The 17,259-nt window shown below is 51.5% G+C and overlaps 1 protein-coding gene across 1 annotated transcript; it reads right to left on the minus strand.

Moving 5' to 3' along the window:
* Positions 1 to 8,918: 8,918 nt before the first annotated feature.
* On the minus strand, positions 8,919 to 14,220 carry CRABP2 (cellular retinoic acid binding protein 2). The gene is made up of 4 exons (XM_077155699.1): positions 13,985 to 14,220; positions 10,152 to 10,330; positions 9,866 to 9,982; positions 8,919 to 9,390 (listed from the first exon to the last, which is right to left on the minus strand). The coding sequence occupies exons 1-4, from the start codon at positions 14,052 to 14,054 to the stop codon at positions 9,340 to 9,342; spliced, it is 417 nt and encodes a 138-aa protein (XP_077011814.1). The 5' UTR covers positions 14,055 to 14,220; the 3' UTR covers positions 8,919 to 9,339.
* Positions 14,221 to 17,259: the final 3,039 nt, after the last annotated feature.

The raw sequence follows: 17,259 nt of genomic DNA on the forward strand, positions 1-17,259 counted from the left end.
ACCCTACCAACCCCAAGGGCCTCTCCACCATGCCCTCTGCCCTTGCAGGCCCACTGCTGCCTGCGTGGCTGGGGGCCGCCTGTAGTGGGGCTCTGAGAACACTGCCCACGGAGTCCCACGGGGCTCCTGGGTACAGGCAGAGGGTAGGGACTGCTGTGTTTCCTCCCCAAGGCACAGTTGAGTAACGAGGACCCAGGGAGAAGGCACAGCTAGCGGGAGAGGAGCCCAGGAAAGCCTTAGGGGTGGGCAGGGAAGATGGAGAGATTTTCTCACCGGCTGGGCCCGGCCAGGCGGGCTGGAGGAGGCGGCCCCTCCCTGATCCAATCTCACCATCCCTGATGTGTCAGCCCAGCAGGCAGGAAAGGACTAGAGACACAGACCCAGAGGGTAGGGCCCAGCCACCCGTCAGGGTTGTGTGTGTGTGTGTGTGTGTGTATGTGGGGAGCGGGCGGGGACACAGCCACTGCCTTCAGGAGCCCCCAGTCTTATGGGGGAGACATACCTCCTACTCTAAGGGATCCCCAGGAAAAAGGAATAGGCCTCCCCTCGCTCCCCTTCCAACAACTTTGTTCGAGGAACTAGGCAGAGAAGCAAGAATATGTGCTCAAATGTACCATAACTGAGAAGTTTGGGATGCTTATGATTACTGAATCATTATATAGATTCCTTTTTCTATTTCCTGGTGTATTAGAACAGATAGAAGGGAATACCTGGAATTTCTGAACTGCAACCCAGCTGCCCTGATCTCTGATAATGATTGCATAACCTTTATCTTCTGCCTCAGTGATTGTAAAAGCCTTGTGACTGACTCTCACTTGTATCCATTTTTTTTTGAAACTCTTATTTTGTTTTATTTCGTTTAACAGGTTTTATATTTCCATCTATTTCATACAAATTTAAAAAGTTACTTATAATTTCTACATCCATAGATGTGTTACTTGTATTAATTATGATTATATTTATAAAACACTTCACTTGTTTTCTAGACCATTTCAAGTAAATGCTAGACAAGAATCAGCTTTGTAGGAATAATTTATTTTCTGGGATTATTGAGAAATCGAGGCATTGAGAACATCAGAAATTTATAATTACGTGGGGTTTAAATTAAGATATTCTATAAAAGATGGGAAAGTAAAGTCTCAAGTTAATTAGAAGTCTCTTGTCTATGAAAAATTCAGTAGAAAGAGGTCTAACCCTTTGAGTGATGTCATCCCCAATGTGAGTCTTTCACCCGTGCATCACAATTGGCCAGCTCTACCTTTATCATTTCCCAGACGATAGAAAATGGGGTGGGGATGCTAGTTAAGTGAGATAATGAGAAGCACTTACTTACTCCTTTTTAGTTGTACAAATTGGAAATACCAGGCAGAACTTCCAGTCATGTTCCCTCATCTAAATTTAGTCACAAAACCACACAAAACTGGAGAAAAGTCTAGAAAATAACTCTCATTGTGTGACCAGCTAAGGCTTTCCTTTTTTTGCATGGGCAGGCACCAGGACTCGAACCCGGGTCTCTGGCATGGCAGGTGAGAACTCTGCCACTGAACCACCATGGCTACCCAAGACTTTCTTTATCATTAAATAAGAGGAGAATGAATATCAGTGAAAACTAATGGTTTTAATAATGGAAATTTAACTATGAATTTGTGCAATTCTTTTCCTACCCAGAACGTGCCTGAATGTTCAAAACTTAAACTCCAAGTTGTCATTGCATCCAGCTTAGAATCAAGTATCTACGTCAGATTAATTGTTTCCTGTTGTTCTAGATATTAGAAAATGGTAGAATTTTTTCATTATATACTACCTTCAACATATATGTGGGCATGCAATCACAAAATTCATCAGAGGAGATTTTGAGTCTATAGGAAATAGAAATAAGTTCATACGTGTATAAAGACAAATGCATAGATAGATGGACAAATATATTAGAAACATTGGTTCACTCAGTGCTCATGCAATCAAAGTCATCACCATGTGATATTCACCAATTCTGATACCTATTTTTTTAATTTTTTTAAACTTTAGCCATTAAAACACTTATGTAGCATGATCTCATTTTGTTTTTAATATTCATTTTAATAATAGCTGCTGATGTTGAGCATTTTATCATGCAATTATTTATTTGCCTTCCATACAGCACCTTTAGTAAAATGTCCGTTCAACTTTTTTGTCCATTTATTAACTAGGTTGTTTCTTCTAGTGCTGAGTTTTCAAATTTCTTTTTCTATTCCATATATATATTTACTATGTTGGATATGTGATGTGAATATGTCCACCCCAGTCTGTACCTTACATTTGTGTTACCTTAACAATGTCTTTGTCAGAGCAAAATATTTTAATTTTGATAAATCTAATTTGTCAATATTTTCTTTGGTGGATTTTGATTTTAGTAAATTATCTAAGAACTCATTGTCTAACCACAGTTCACAGAGATTTCTCATGTTTTCTAATAAATGTATATAGTTTCACCTGAAATATTTAGATCTATGATCCATTTGAGTTAATTTATGTTTAAAGCAGGAGTTGTAGATTTAGGTTAAATTTTTGTATATGGAAAAGTCCCCTTCCAGGAATGGTGAGAAAGGGGGAAAATTCAACTTACCCAAGTTGAATTCTTGATATTCTCACAAGCAGTGCAGACAATCAAACTATAGGCTGATTATAATGAACAAATCTTGGGGTTTGTTCATATGAAACTTAACCCTACAAAGGATAGGTTAAGCCTACTTAAAATTAGGCCTAAGAATCACCCCCAAGAGAACCTCTTTTGTTGCTCAGACGTGGCCTCTCTCTCTCATCCACCACGACAAGCAAACTCACTGCCCTCCCCCTCTCTACATGGGACATGATTCCCAGGGGTGTGGACCTTCCTGGCAACATGGGACAGCAATCCTGGAATGAGCTGAGACTCAGCATCAAGGGATGGAGAAAACCCCTAGAATGAGCTGAGACTCAGCATCAGGGAATTGAGAGAAACTTCTGGACCAAAAGGGAAAAGAGTAAAATGAGACAAAATAAGTCCAGGTCAAGGCGGGTGTGAAAATGGGTTTCTCTAGTGGTAATTCTATAAGCCAGGAAACCTGGTTGGGGATTAGCTGGAACTGGGAGTCTAGGATGGAGAGAGATGGGAGACGGTGATGTAGAAAGGAAGAGAGGAGGCAGAGGTTAGGCTGAGCAGTTAGTGTTCTTCTGGAGTCAAACAAATCATTATTAGTAGTATTTAAAAAACAAATCACAAAAAAACAGGCACCCAGAGAGACCTCTCAGCAGTCAGCCCACCCTGGTCCATTTGTCCATTTCTGAAAACATCACCACCAGCCACCCAGTGACCAAGGCCAGAAGCCTGAGAGCCGTCCTGGACTCCTCCCTTTCCCTTACCCTCCACCTAATACACCGCCCAGTCCGCACCCTCCCCCATCGCCCACGCCCCACCCTCCACCATATTTTCCCCACCTCAACCGCCTCCTGCTGGCTCTTGCTTCACTCCTTCCTTCCTCCAATCCATCTTCACCCAGTAACCAGAGGGAACTTTAAAAACTTTAAAAAATTCTTCAATGGCTTCTCATTGCTCTCAGAATGAAATAAGAAATGCTCACGTGATCCAGGCTCTGGCCAGCCTTCCCACCCCTGCCCTCCTGTCAAAGGGACCTTGGCTCATTCCTCCAGGCCTCACCTTAAGTGCTTTGTCCTCCAAGAGTCCTCCTCAACAGACACCCCTGCTCTCACCCCAGTCTAAATGAGGTCTCCCCTGTCATTCTGTCCTCCACTGCCCCCTGCACCCCGGTTCTTTTCTTTCCTACCACTTACCACAATATGCATGATCTATTTATCGCTGCATTCATTTTTTGATGACCTTCATTTTCCCACTAAAAAATCTATTTCTCCCCACAGGCCCCACAAGAGCAGAGATCTTGCCTGTTTCATTCATTGCTGGGTTCTCAACACCTAGCAAGTTACAGGGCTCCTAGGTGGTTCTCAAGAAGCAATTGCTGGATGACTAAATGGGAGGGCCTCGTACTGCCACACCCTGCACTCGGAGAGGGAAGCTCGCATGCCCTGGGACTCCCAACACGCGCCCCCAGCCTGGCCTGCAACTGCAGCCTGTGGCCTCTCTTGGGACAGGAGCAGGAGGGCCAATCTGGCCCCGGGCACCCTGCGCACCCTGAGGCTATGGAGGGGACCACTGGCTGTGAGCATCATGGAGGGAGGAGAGGCTGCTTTGGGCTATGCCGGGAGCTGGGCTTGGAGGAGAGCTGGGGCCGGTCCACCAGCCCGGAGGGGTCGGAGCAGAGGGGCGGGTGCCGAGTCCTAATGGGTCTTAATACGCGGCTGAGCTTTATTAAGTGCACCCAAAGAGGGGACGCAGCTAAGGTGAGCCTTGCTTTGTTTTATTTAAGCAGGCATGAAAACCAAATTTAAAGATTCTTTACATGTGAGAGAGAAGAGAGTTAACATTAAAAATGCTTCTTGGGAGATAAATTTGTCTGTTTCTAGTGCCTTTCTTGTCTTGAGCTTTATTTTTCAAAATGATATTATGAAAACCAAATTTAAAGCTTTTTACATGTGAGAGAGAAGAGAGTTACTATTTTAAGCAGAGCTCTGACAAGATAAAATTTATGATTTAGAAACAGTCCCCTGGCACCATTGTGGAGGATGGACCAGAGAGGTAGAACCATCGTGGGGATTTTAAAACATTTTTTATTGTTAGATATAACTTATATACAAAGAAAAGAAAGAAAAAGCAATGGTTTTCAAAGTGCACTTCAGCAAGTAGTTACAGAACAGATTTCAGAGTTTGTTTGGGTTACTATTCCACTATTTCAGATTTTTCCTTCTCACTGCTCCAAAACACTAGAGGCTAGGAGAATTTTTTTGTGTGTGAAAAATAACATACATACAAAGAAAGCAATAAAATTCAAAGCACAGCTCAACAATTAATTGTAAACAGGTTTCAGAGTTTGGTATGGGTTACAATTCCACAGTTTTAGGTTTTTATTTCTAGCTGCCCGAAGATATTAGAGGCTAAAAGAGATATCAATATAATGATTTAGCAGTCCTACTTGTTTGTTAAACCCCACCTTCTCTGTATAACTTCATCATCACCTTTGATCTTTCTATCCCACTCATCAGGGGTATTTGGGCTATTTCCATTCTAACGTTTTCATATTGGAAGGGGCTGTTGATAATAAGTGATAGGGGGATGGAACTCGTTGATGTTCTGGAGAGGCTGGCCTCCTCTGCATTTCAGGACTTACAAGGTCCAGGGACCCATCTGGAGGTTGTAGGTTTCTGGAAAGTTACCCTAGGGCATGGGACCTTTGTAGAATCTTATATAAAGCCCTAAGTGCTCTTTAAGATTGGCAGGAATGAAGAGGCACACTTATCCACTGTTGGTGGGAATGTCAAAGGGTGCAACCACTGTGGAAGGCAGTTTGGCGGTTCCTCAAAAAGCTGAATATAGAATTGCCATACGACCCAGCAATACCATTGCTAGGTATCTACTCAAAGGACTTAAGGGCAAAGACACAAACGGACATTTGCACACCAATGTTTATAGCAGCGTTATTTACAATTGCAAAGAGATGGAAACAGCCAAAATCTCCATCAGTAGAAGAGTGGCTAAACAAACTGTGGTATATACATACGATGGAATATTATGCAGCTTTAAGACAAGATAAACTTATGAACCATGTAATAACATGGATGGACCTAGAGAATATTATGCTGAGTGAATCCAGCCAAAAACTAAAGGACAAATACTGTATGGTCCCACTGATGTGAACGGACATTCGAGAATAAACTTGAAATATGTCATTGGTAACAGAGTTCAGCAGGAGTTAGAAACAGGGTAAGACAATGGGTAATTGAAGCTGAAGGGATACAGACTGTGCAACAGGACTAGATACAAAAACTCAAAAATGGACAGCACAATAATACCTAATTGTAAAGTAATCATGTTAAAACACTGAATGAAGCTGCATCTGAGCTATAGGTTTTTGTTTTGTTTTGTTTTGTTTTGTTTTGATTTTACTATTATTACTTTTATTTTTTTCTCTATATTAACATTCTATATCTTTTTCGGTTATGTTGCTAGTTCTTCTAAACCAAGGCAAATGTACTAAGAAATGATGATCATGCATCTATGTGATGATGTTAAGAATTAATGATTGCATGTGTAGAATGGTATGATCTCTAAATGTTGGGTTAATTTCTTTTTTTCCGTTAATTAAAAAAAAAAAAAAAAAAGAGAAGGGATAATTGGAGATGAAGGGATACAGACTGTACAACGGGACTGGATATAAAAACTCAGAAATGGACAGCACAATACTACCCAATTGTAATGCAATTATGTTAAAACACTGAATGAAGCTGCATGTGAGGTATAGGTTTTTTGTTTTTGTTTTTTTTGGTTTTTTTTCTTTCTATTATTGTTTTAATTCTTATTCTGTTGTCTTTTTATTTCTTTTTCTAAATCGATGCAAATGTACTAAGAAATGATGAATATGCAACTATGTGATGTTATTAAGAATTACTGATTGTACATGTAGATTGGAATGATTTCTAATTGTTTTGTTAATTCTTTTTTTAATTAATAAAAAAAAAAAAAAAGATTGGCAGGAATGGCTTTGGTTGGGATTTGGCAAGCTATGATAGGTAGCAATGACTAACTGAGGCCTGAGTAAGAGTGACCTTCAGAGTAGCCTCTTGACTCTATTTGAACTCTCTCAGCCACTGTGCTGGTTTGAAAGGATGTATGTCCCCTAGAAAAGCCATGTTTTAATCTAAATCCCATTTCATAAAGGCAGAATAATCCATATTCAATACTGTGTGTTTGAAACTGTAATCAGATCATCTCCCTGGAGATGTGATTTAATCAAGAGTGGTTGTTAAACTGGATTAGGTGATGACATGTCTCCACCCATTTGGGTGGGTCTTGATGAGCTTCTGGAGGAAACATTTTGGAGAATGAAGGAGATTCAGAGAGAGCAGAGCAGAAGGACATAGCCATGAGAAGCAGAGTCCACCAGCCAGCGACCTTTGGAGATGAAGAAGGAAAATGCCTTCTGTGGAGCTTCATGAAACAGGAAGCCAAGAGAAGAAGCCAGCAGATGATGCTGTGTTCACCACGTGCCCTTCCACTTGAGAGAGAAACCCTGAACTTCATCATCCTTCTTGAACCAAGGTATCTTTCCCTGGATGCCTTTGATTGGACATTTCCATAGACTTGTTTTAATTGGGACATTTTCTCGGCCTTAGAACTGTGAACTTGCAACTTATTAAATTCCCCTTTTAAAAAGTCATTCTGTTCCTGGTATACTACATTCCGGCAGCTAGCAAACTAGGACAGCCACTGATACCTTATTTATTACACTTCTTTTCCCCTTTTGATCAGCATGGCATTGCTGATCCCACAGTGCCAGGGCCAGACTAGGCCCATCGTTTTTTTTGTTTTTTTTTTTTTTTTTGAGAACTTATAATTGCTAGTGCCACCTGCTTAGTGAACTTATTTTAATTCTTAAAACAATCTTGTTATAACCGCCATTTTATAGATTGGAAAACCGAGTCTCAGAGTGGCCCTCTTTATTGGAAAACTGCTCCTTCCCAAAGGATTCTGGTGGGGTTGTCAATCCCATTTCCCCACTTATTCCTGGGCCATGGATGTGGCATGAGACCCTGGCCTGGCAATCACGTAGACCCCTTGCCCTGCCAACAGCAACTAATCCAGGGGGTGGTCCATGCAATCCAGGCAGGACCAAATTGAGTCCTAGATTATTGGAGTATGGACCCTCGGGGAGTGCCTGTCTTTTTTGGATCTCGAGCTGTAGCCATGTGCACTTAGGGTGTCAGAAGCCAATTTCCCATGACTTGGAGAAAACACTGTTGAGTTTTGGTTGACTATGGCCAATGAACAAAGAAGACAGATGAGCAGAACAATGGATGAAAATGGAGAAATTGATGACCTGGTCTGAGACCCTGGGTCGAGCCACAACTGAAGCTCGACCCAGTTGGAACTTACCAGAACATAAGCCATTCAATTGCATTTGTGTGTTTGTGAGTGTGTGTGTGTGTGTTTTAACAGAAAACTAAGGCTTGGAGAAACTAATAAATGTGTCCAAGGTCACATGGCTAGTACATGGCAGAACCAGGAATTTGAATCCCTTTTTCATTCCAACACCTGTGCCCTCTCAGCCCACCATGCCAGGGAGTGGGGAGAACGTGGACAGGTGAACCAAAGAAGAGCCGCTGCTGTGTCCGAGCAGGTGGGCAGTGAGAAGGGCCTGGTCAAGGGCAGTGAACAGGGAAGGAGGGTATCTGAGAGCCACCATGGAGGGCTTTGAGAAGACGTGGTATAAAGTGGGAGCTTAAGAAGATGGGGTATTCAAGGGACCTGGAACAGCCAGGAGCCAAGGGCAGAGGGTGTGGGGGGCCTGCAAGAAGGAGGAAGAAGGATGGGAGCAGAGATGGACTAGTGTCTCCAACAGGAGGGATGGGACATCTCCTCAAGAGACCTAAGCAAAAGGGCCAGTGTGTGGGTCTCGGTGAGCTCATGTGGGGAGCCGTGGGGGGCGGGAGGAGAGAAGGAACTGGAGAACGAGGAGGAAGCTGTGTCCCCGTCACAGCAGACACGGGAGGAGAAGATGGGGCTCAGCTCTTCAGTCCCCTGCTGAGGAGGCGGTGGTGGTTCCCGTGACCTTGGAGGCCAGCGCAGGGGACTAGGGGGGTTGGAGACAAGGAAGGGGGGTGGTGCTCGTGGACTCAGCATTAGTGAAGTGGTGTTGGTGAGAAGGGGAGGGGAAGATTTGTCTTCTCTGTCGTCTGACTCAAATCCACGTTTCTGGACCATCAACGCTTCTCTGCAAAGGCGAGGTTGCACTCAGGCGACTTGTCTACCCCCTTCCCACTGAACCAGAAGCGGGTTTTATTTTTTTAAAACATTTTAATAAAATTAACAAATAAATATTCTAAACTGTATAGGCTACAGGAACAAGGAGTAGATGCCAGAGGGCCAGTCCTTTTTACTCTGGCCCTCAAGTTCCCCCACAGAGAGAGGGACCCTGGCTTGGGGCTGGTGCGGACTTGGGCGGGGCGGGTAGTGACTCGGAATGGGTGCTCTGGGCTCCTGCCATCCATCCCCCTTCGGTGGTGTAGGGGAGAGGCTAAGGGGTCAGAAAAAACAAAGGCCCTGCAGGAGGCCTCCCAGTGAACCCCAGAAGTGACAGGTAAGGGGAGAGGCTAGTCTAGAGGGAGGGAGTGGGAGGGAGGGCGGTGGCCCACGGGCAATGGCGCAGGGCAGTGGCGTGGACTGCACGCGGCCCGGCAGCTCCTGGAGCACGGTGCTCACTCTCGGATGTAGACTCTGGTGCACACAATGTCATCTGCCGTCATGGTCTGGAAGGAAGAAGTAGTTGTTGACCTGGGAGGCCCCTGGGGTCCTAGGGCTTTGGAGGCGGAGGAGGTACTTTGCTTAGCTTCCAGATCCTTCCTTCTTGGCTCAGGACCAGAAGGCAGGAGCTGGCCCCAGAATGCCTGGGGAGGGAGGGAGGTGACAGGGTCCCAGGGGCCCTTCTCCCTCCCCCTCCTCAAGTCAGGAAAATCCCCTAGGAGAACTGCTGGGCCCCCTGTGCATGTCCCTACTGACGTGCAAGACAGAATGTTCCAGATGGTAGGCACACGGTATCCTGTTGCCACCTCATAGGCGGGGAGCCTGTGTGCCCACCGAAGGGCCATCGTTTCTAATTCACACAAATGCACCGTGAGGGAAAGGGACAGCTTGGTCCTGCCCCTGCAGCCCTCTCAGGAAAGTAGGGAGACCAGCCATGGTTGTCGCTGAACCTCATGGCCCAAGGCGGGAGGCCAGGCTTACCAGGATCAGCTGGCCATCGTTGGTCAGTTCTCTGGACCAGGAGGTCTTGGGGCCTTCTCCCTTCAGAAGCCTCTGCTCGCAGACCAGTTTGTTCTCCCTCTCCCATTTCACCAGGCTCTGCGGGAGAGAGGCGGCCTGGTGAGCTCGGGCCCTGCAGGGGCGCTGCGGCAGGAGGGGCGAGGGCTCTGTCCCCTGCCACGCCTCTCTTCCGCTGGAAACGGAGAAAAAGAATGCAAGAGAGACTGGAAGAGGCTGCGATGAGAGGCAGAGCCTTCCTGACCCTCACCTTACAGGGTCTGCCGTCCACGGTCTGCTCCTCAAACTCCTCCCCGACCTTGAAATTGATTTCCGTGGTGCGCACGGTGGTGGAGGTTTTGATGTAGAAAGTGTCTCCATCCTGTTTGATCTCCACGGCTGGCTTGGACGCTGCGGCCACTGCAATCTTTCTCAGCATCACATTGACCCCTGCAGGGAGAGGGAGGGGCTCTCCTTGAGTGGCGCTCCAAGCACCTGGCTCACATTCCCCGTGGGGACAGTGGAGGAGGCTGTGCAGTGAGTGGTTGGTGGGGGGGACGGGGTCTGCCTGAGCATCCAGGAAAGTGGCCTGGAAGAGACAGCAGGGGACGGGGTTTAGGGAGGAGGGGCAGAGAGACCGTGCTGTGCCCCCAGGAGTCCCTGCTCCTGGCTGTGGCCCCAACTTGGTGAGTGAGTAGGTCTATTGGGCTCCCCACGTGTCAGCTCTTAGACTTCCCCTCACCCCCCTCTTCCAACAAGCAAACCACTGTGGGGCTTTGCTCTGTTTACCTCATCGCCCATCCTGGCTTCAGACTCCCTGCTGGAGTGGGACCATCAGGGTCACAGTGTCTTCATCGCTGCCCAAGGGCAGGGCGGACCCTCCCCCGCTGGGCCCCACTGCTCCCCTCTCTGCCCTTTCTCCTCCCACCCCTGCCCGAGATCTGGTGCTAGAAAGGCCATCATTTGTCCAATCTCTGCTTCTTTAGTGAAAATAGAAGAAGCAGGGGTTCTCAGAAAAGAAAGAGATGAGGCAGCTATTTCTCTCTGCAAAACGGCCAGCAACTTGGGGAAACCAGAGGCTCTGGAGCAAGATCCACTGGGCACAGGGTGTAAGGGTAGTTCAGTGGCAGAGTTCTTGCCTGCCCTACAGGAGACCCGGGCTCAGTTCCCAGCCGGCGTACCACCATCCTCCCCCCAAAAAACAGGTTGGGGACAAAAAAAAGGAAAAAAGAGCCATTAGGCTGTGATTTCCACCTGGCTTGGTCCCCTTCCTGGCTGAGTAAGCTTGGGCAAATAGCTTAACCTCTCTGAGCCTCAGTTTCCTCAATTATAAAATGGAAATAATTTCCTTAAAAGCCACGAACTGGGATGATGCTGTTTAGGAGGGGCTCACCCGGCAGGACCACCACACCCTCAGCTTCTCAGGCAGCTGCTGCTATTGTTATCGTTACTACTATTTTTCTGACAAAAGGGAAGGCAAAGAGAGAGCCAGAAAAGGGGCATCAGATTCCCAGCTCATCTGCTCTCCTGAAATCTCCCCTCAAGGGGACTCTTTCCTGTCCCAGAGCAGGGACAGAAAGGGTCATTGTTCGCCCCTGGTCCTGATGTGTCCCCTACTCCAAGGTCACCCCCACCCCCCAGTGGGTCAGGCCTTTTCATTCAGCCTCTGTGGATTCAGAGTTCCTGTCCTCCCCCACTCTCCACATCCACTGGGCCCCTTCTCTCTGCTCCCCTGCAGATGGGACAGAGAACCCTTGTGGCGGAAAGACCAGCAGGCAGGAGGCACCTCTGACCAGGGTCCAGTCCTGAGCTCCACGTCCCTGCCTCACGTCGCCTGGCTTCCCACCCTGAGCTGGAGCAGAATCCTCCAAGGAAGCAAAAGGTGGGGAGGAAAGGGCCAAACTGGGCTGGGCCAGGCAAGCGGGGCTGCCCTGCCCCTGGTCAGGCCCTGACTCCCTGGCCCTGGCTGGCCCACACCTGGCCCTCCCCCAGACCTGGGTTCCTAGAGAAACAAATCCTCTTCCTCCTCCACACTAAAGCAGACCCCCGGCTCCAGACAGAGGGGAGGGGAAGAAGGCAGGAAGCCCTGCCCCTCGTGAGACCTAGAAGCCCTGCTTCTTGGACCTGATCTCGTGGGGCCAAGGAGAACTGACTCAGGTCCCCCAAGCCCACTGACTTGTTGGAGGAGACATGTGCCACCCCATCTTAGATGGAAACTACTTCACTCTCTGCTACTGGCTGGGAAATCCTTCCTGTTTTCTAACATCTGTTTTTCTTGTTTCAGAAGCAGAATCTGTTATGTCCTATGACCATCACCCTGGATGGGATAAATATCTTCTAAATGCATGAGCATCCCTAACCAGGAGGAGGGGGGGTCGGCCTGTGACTAAAGCAGAGGGGGGTGAGAAGTCACTAAGGTTTCTTTGGAAGTAAGGCTGGCTAGAAGGAGACACCCGCCCCCACCCCCCACCCCCAGCCAGCCCCTGGTGCCTAAGAAGCCTGGGGCAGTGGGAGGTGGGGGGCAGGGAGCAGAGGCTCAGCTGACCTTGGCTGACTCAGGACTGTGTTTGTATAAAGGGTCTGTTTCTAATCTGTCCCTCAGCAGGGCCTGAGGAGGGCACGTGGCTCTGGGGGACCCTGCAGGGAGGACAAACAGACTGAAGACAGACAGACAACAAGGCAGGGCTTTGGATCTTACTCTCAGCTGGGGCCTGGGGGCTGTGCCAAGCCACAACCTCATCCATGGGAGAGAGGGGCCAGAATCCAGAGAAGATGGGGGAAGGGGGGTGGCATCTAGGCTTTCTGATGGGAAAACTTCTATCCTTTGGTCTTTAATTTCAGAAAGGGTGAGGCAAGAAGGATTGACACAATTGCAAGAAGTATTTGTGGTTAGATTGCAGGAAGGATTCCTAACATCAAGGAGTGATGGAAATAGCTAATCTCCCCACACCATTTCCAGACCCTTCCTAGGCCCTGTATCAGTCCTACAATCCCTGCCAGGGCTACCCCTCAGCATGACTGGACCTCTGTTCAGTCCGGAAATTGAAACCCTGAGTACTATTATTTTCTGGGGCTCCCAGACACCCTCCGGCTTGCTGGGCCATTCTGGAGGAGGTCTGACCTCCATTCCCTAGCAGTGTTCCTGGCCAGGAGCCCTTGCCCCCTCCCTGTCCCCTGAGCCTCCAACCCAGCCCAGCCCCAGAGGGGGCTGCAGGAGTCCGGTGGGGAAGCCTGGAAGGGCATCAGCGTTGGTCCAGCCTCCCCCTGCTTCTGACCAACGCCTCAGGGGGTCAGAGCCCTTCTCCACAGAGGGAGGGAGAAAGGCCGGGAAAGGGATTTTTGCAAAAGAGAGGTTGGGGCTTCACACGAAGCCATTTGCTGAAATCCAAGAAAGTGATAATTATCCAGAGCGATTCTAGGACACTGGAGCTGCTCGCTGTAGGAAAATATCTGTCTCACAGATGGGATGGGGGTGGGGGTGGGAGGGTGGGGTGAGGAGCGGGGAGCAGAGGGGAGAGAGCTGAAGGGAGAATGGGGAGCAGGGGGCGCCAAGGCAGTGAATCACCTAGTGGGTGGAGGCGGGCTCAGAGGGGCAAGAACCAGCCGGAGGGATTGGGTTACGTGGGGGCCGGGGGTGGGCGACACCACACACACAGGGATAAGGAGGAGGCCGGAATGTCTTTGAGGGGCTCTGCTGGATAGGTGCCCAGATTTCCAGCGTGGCCGCAGGGTTTCAGACTCTCCCGGCTGGCAGCCTGGGAATTGCGCAGTCAAGTGCTCTGGTCAGCCCGGCCAGGGCCCCGAGGCTAGCACAACCCCCCCGCCACCACCACTAGGGAAACCGGCCTCGTGCTTCTGGTTTCTGCTTGGTTCACAGGCTCTGAGTCACCGCAGGAGCTGGCACCGGTGGGCACCCCGTGAGAGAGACGCAGGGCTTAGGCGTCCGGACCCAGGCGTCCAGCACCTTTCCTTGGGTGCGGGCGCCCAGCCTCCCACGCCCTAACTCCTGCCCCTCCCGATCCAGCTCCCCTTTCTTTCTTGTGCCCGCCTCGGAGGATCCCAGAGCCCCTCTCACTCTGTTCGGGTGCTCGGAAACCTCCTTACCCAGAGCTTTGAGCAAATCCTCGAAGTTTTCCGACTGGGTGATCCTCCAGTTGCCGGAGAAGTTGGGCATGGTGGCGGCGCGGCTGGCGGGCTCCCGAGGTCCCTCGGCTGGAGCAATGGACACCAAGCTCTCTAGTCGAGGGAGAAGTGGCCGCCCTCGCCGGATCGCTAGACTCACGAACTGGGAGACGTCCAGGGCAACCCCAACGCTGGCCCGGGCGCCCGCGCGGGGCGCTTTTATACACGGCGCCTGGCCAGCCCCTGGCCAGGAATGAGGGGGCCCCGCCCCCGCCCCGCCCATCGCCCCACCTGGGGGGCCCAGCTCCGGGCCTCGCACTCCCGTCCCCCACCCTGGCCTCTGCATCTAGTCCCTGGGTGGGTTCAGGATAAGCTGGGGGCTGACAGTTTGCTCCGGCGCCAGCGGGTGGATGGGGAGGCGGGAGGAGGGCGAGCCCTCGCACCCGGCTGTCGGCCGAGAGGAGGGGGCGCCGAGGCCGGGGCGCCAACGCCTGGGTGCCACGTCCTGCAGCCCGGGCCGCAGGGCCGCACCTCGCCTGCTTCCTACCCCTCCCCATATTGACTGGGTGCACTGGCTCGTCGGAGTAGGACACCTTGCAACCCCACCCGCGAGCCATCGAGAGAGCGAGCGGGCCAGCAGGCGAAGCCCTGTTGGCGAGCGAGAGCCGGGAAAGGCCGGGCGGCCGGGCCCCGCTGCTCTGATGCCTTAATGGAGGGGTGCGCCGGCGCGGGTCTCAGGGGTGAGCGGGTGGGCGGCCCTGAGGCCCAGGCTGGGGCAGCCACCTGGCAAAGCAACGGCGCCCCCTGCTGGAACAACTCCACGGGGGTGGCACCGTCCCCCTCCTCCGGGCTTCCGGCCGGGCTTGCGCCTGGGCACTTTCAAGTCCGCGAAGGGTGACTCATTCCTCTTAAGGTGCTGGGTGACCTTCGAAGGGTTAAGCAGGAGCCCGGGGCGCAAGACTGGGGGAGGGCAGAGGTCACAGCCGATCACTCGACACAAACTCTTTATGAAGGCGCTTTCCCGGCAGCTCGGTTCCCTAGGCCCCGAGCGGGTCGCGGTAGGCGGCAGGAAGGGGAGGCGGGACCGGCGCGGAGCGCTGGCGCGCCACTTTGCCACCCAGGTTGGAAAGAGTCTGGGTGCTCGGGAGGAGGCGGCGCAGGGGTCTCAGGTGTCACCTTCCTGAGCCGTGAAACGCGCCGAAGGAGCGGCTTTGAAGTGGGAGATCAAAGGAGGGGGAGGAGGGGGAGGAGGAGACCCGGGTGGGAGTGGGCGAGATCCCAGCGGCAAAGACTGGGAGGCAGAGAAACGGAAATGGAGGCCAGGCCGGGAGACTCAAAATGAGAAACCAAAGAGGAGAGTCGGGCGAGATGAGGTGCCCGAGCGCCCCGGCCTGTCCGGCGCTAAGAACCGCTGCGGCCGGGTCCCCTGGGCGGCTTCGCAGCACGTGGCCCCGCTGCCCGGACGCTCACCCTCCCGGGACCCGCCCTCTCAGATCAGCCCACGGCGGGGGCCGAACGGAAAATCCCGCATCTGGTCCTAGCCCTGGGTCCCCGCCCTGGTCCCTCCCTGCCAATGTGGCTAGGGGTCAGCAGCCCGCAGGCTCTCTGGATCCTGGAGCCCCTACTCTTAAGGCTCCGCAGCGGTCTAACAGGCTGGGGGCCTTGGTGGGAGCTGGGGAGGAGCCCGGAGGGACCCGGGCCGGGGTGGGGGGTGGGGGCGGAGAGGAGTTGGAGAATTTGATGTGGTGTTGAGATCCGAAAGCTGGAGGATGTACTATGGTCTGGCCTCTGGGCTCTGACAAGGGAACTCTGAATAATGGAGTGTTCAGAGAGACAGAGAAAAAAAGTAGCTAGGCTGACTGCAGCAGGAGGCATGGTGGTTAGATTGTAGAAGGAATATCTTGGTGGGACTCCACCCAGGAGTAGCCAATAAACTAACATTTGAAGAAGGAAGCTGGATGCTTTGCCCTGCTTTAGGGGTTCAGGATTTGTGTGAGAGAGTTTATTTGGGGGTGTGAGGGGTCTGGGTTTCTGGAAGTAAGAGCAGCAGGTCGAGGAACTCTCTAAGGAAGGACAGACAAAGGCGGGGTGGGGGGGGAGGAAGGGAGGGTGTCTGGGGGGTGCCTGGGGCCTGGGGTTGCAGCACTGCCCAGCGCCCCCCCCCCCCGCCCCCCTGCCGGCCCTGCAGCGCTGTAGGTAAAAGGACAGGGATTAGGTTCTGACAGTGTAATCAGGCACCTAGCCAAAGGGATGAGGAGAGGCTGGGGGAGGGAACGAGGCGGTCGTGGCTGGCGGAAACCAGACTCCAGCTGCCCTCCCCCCCCTCACTGCCCCCTGCTTCTCCCACCCAGGTCATTGTGTCCAGCTCCACTCTCTCCAGCTCCACTCCAGCCCTCTTGAGCCTCCAGCCAAAAGGATCAAATCTTCTGCTCCAGGCGTCCCTCTCACTACAGAAGGGAAGGGCCCATTGCAGTCCCTCTCCCCCACAAGCCTTGGGACTAGGGATGTTAAAACCTCACCCCAAAGACAATGACTAGGAGGAGGGAACCCAGGGAGGTTGCCTGGCCCCTTGACACTAGAGCAGCCTCCCTGGCTCAGTGGCTCTGGGCTAAGCGTTCTGTGGGAGCTGGAGCCAGGGAGAGGTGGGCTTCCCGGGGTGGGGACAGGGAAGTCTGGGCCCACTCCCCTCCCTTCACTTCCCTACTCCCCCTGCCAGCCAGCCAGGCAGGATTTCCAAAGAGACAGAAGTAAGACAAAGAGAAGTCGGGCTGGGAGGGGAATTCTTTCCAGATGTGTGTGTTTGCGGTTTGGCAGCTCTGGGCCTGAGCTCCAGCTCCAGCACCCCAACCCTGGCCGAGGGAGGTGGGTAGAGGGTCCTGGAGCACGATGCTGAACAGCTGGGGCTGGAGGTCTCGGCCTCCAGAAGCCTCCATTACCCCCATGAGAACTGGCAGTGTTGGGGGAGACACTAGGGAAGGGCATTGGGGAATGGGAGTGGGAGATGAGAGGGTTGGGGTGGGGGGCTGTGCAGAGAGTGGAGGGGAGCCTGGGAGGATGGAGGAGCCTAGGGGAAGGGGCTGGGGCCTGGAGCCAGGCAATGGGGAGGAGCTTGCCTGCACCAGCCTCAGTCACAAACAACTGGCTTTAATTTCCCGCCGGGATCAATAAGGAGAAGGAATTTCCCAGTGTCGCTGGCCTTTTAATTATGACCAAATCTGCTGCAGATCTGCCCAGGGCGACCCCTTCCCCCTCTCCAG

This window comes from Tamandua tetradactyla, chromosome 4 (assembly GCF_023851605.1).
Source record: "Tamandua tetradactyla isolate mTamTet1 chromosome 4, mTamTet1.pri, whole genome shotgun sequence".
NCBI lineage: Eukaryota > Metazoa > Chordata > Mammalia > Pilosa > Myrmecophagidae > Tamandua > Tamandua tetradactyla.

Excerpts from the sequence above, each read along its gene's own strand:
- CRABP2 (XM_077155699.1), bottom strand. The coding sequence starts at position 14,054 with ATGCCCAACTTCTCCGGCAACTGGAGGATCACCCAGTCGGAAAACTTC. Across the intron at positions 10,331-13,984 it reads GGATTTGCTCAAAGCTCTGG|GGGTCAATGTGATGCTGAGA; the intron begins GTAAGGAGGTTT and ends CTCTCCCTGCAG. Across the intron at positions 9,391-9,865 it reads ACGATGGCCAGCTGATCCTG|ACCATGACGGCAGATGACAT; the intron begins GTAAGCCTGGCC and ends TCTTCCTTCCAG.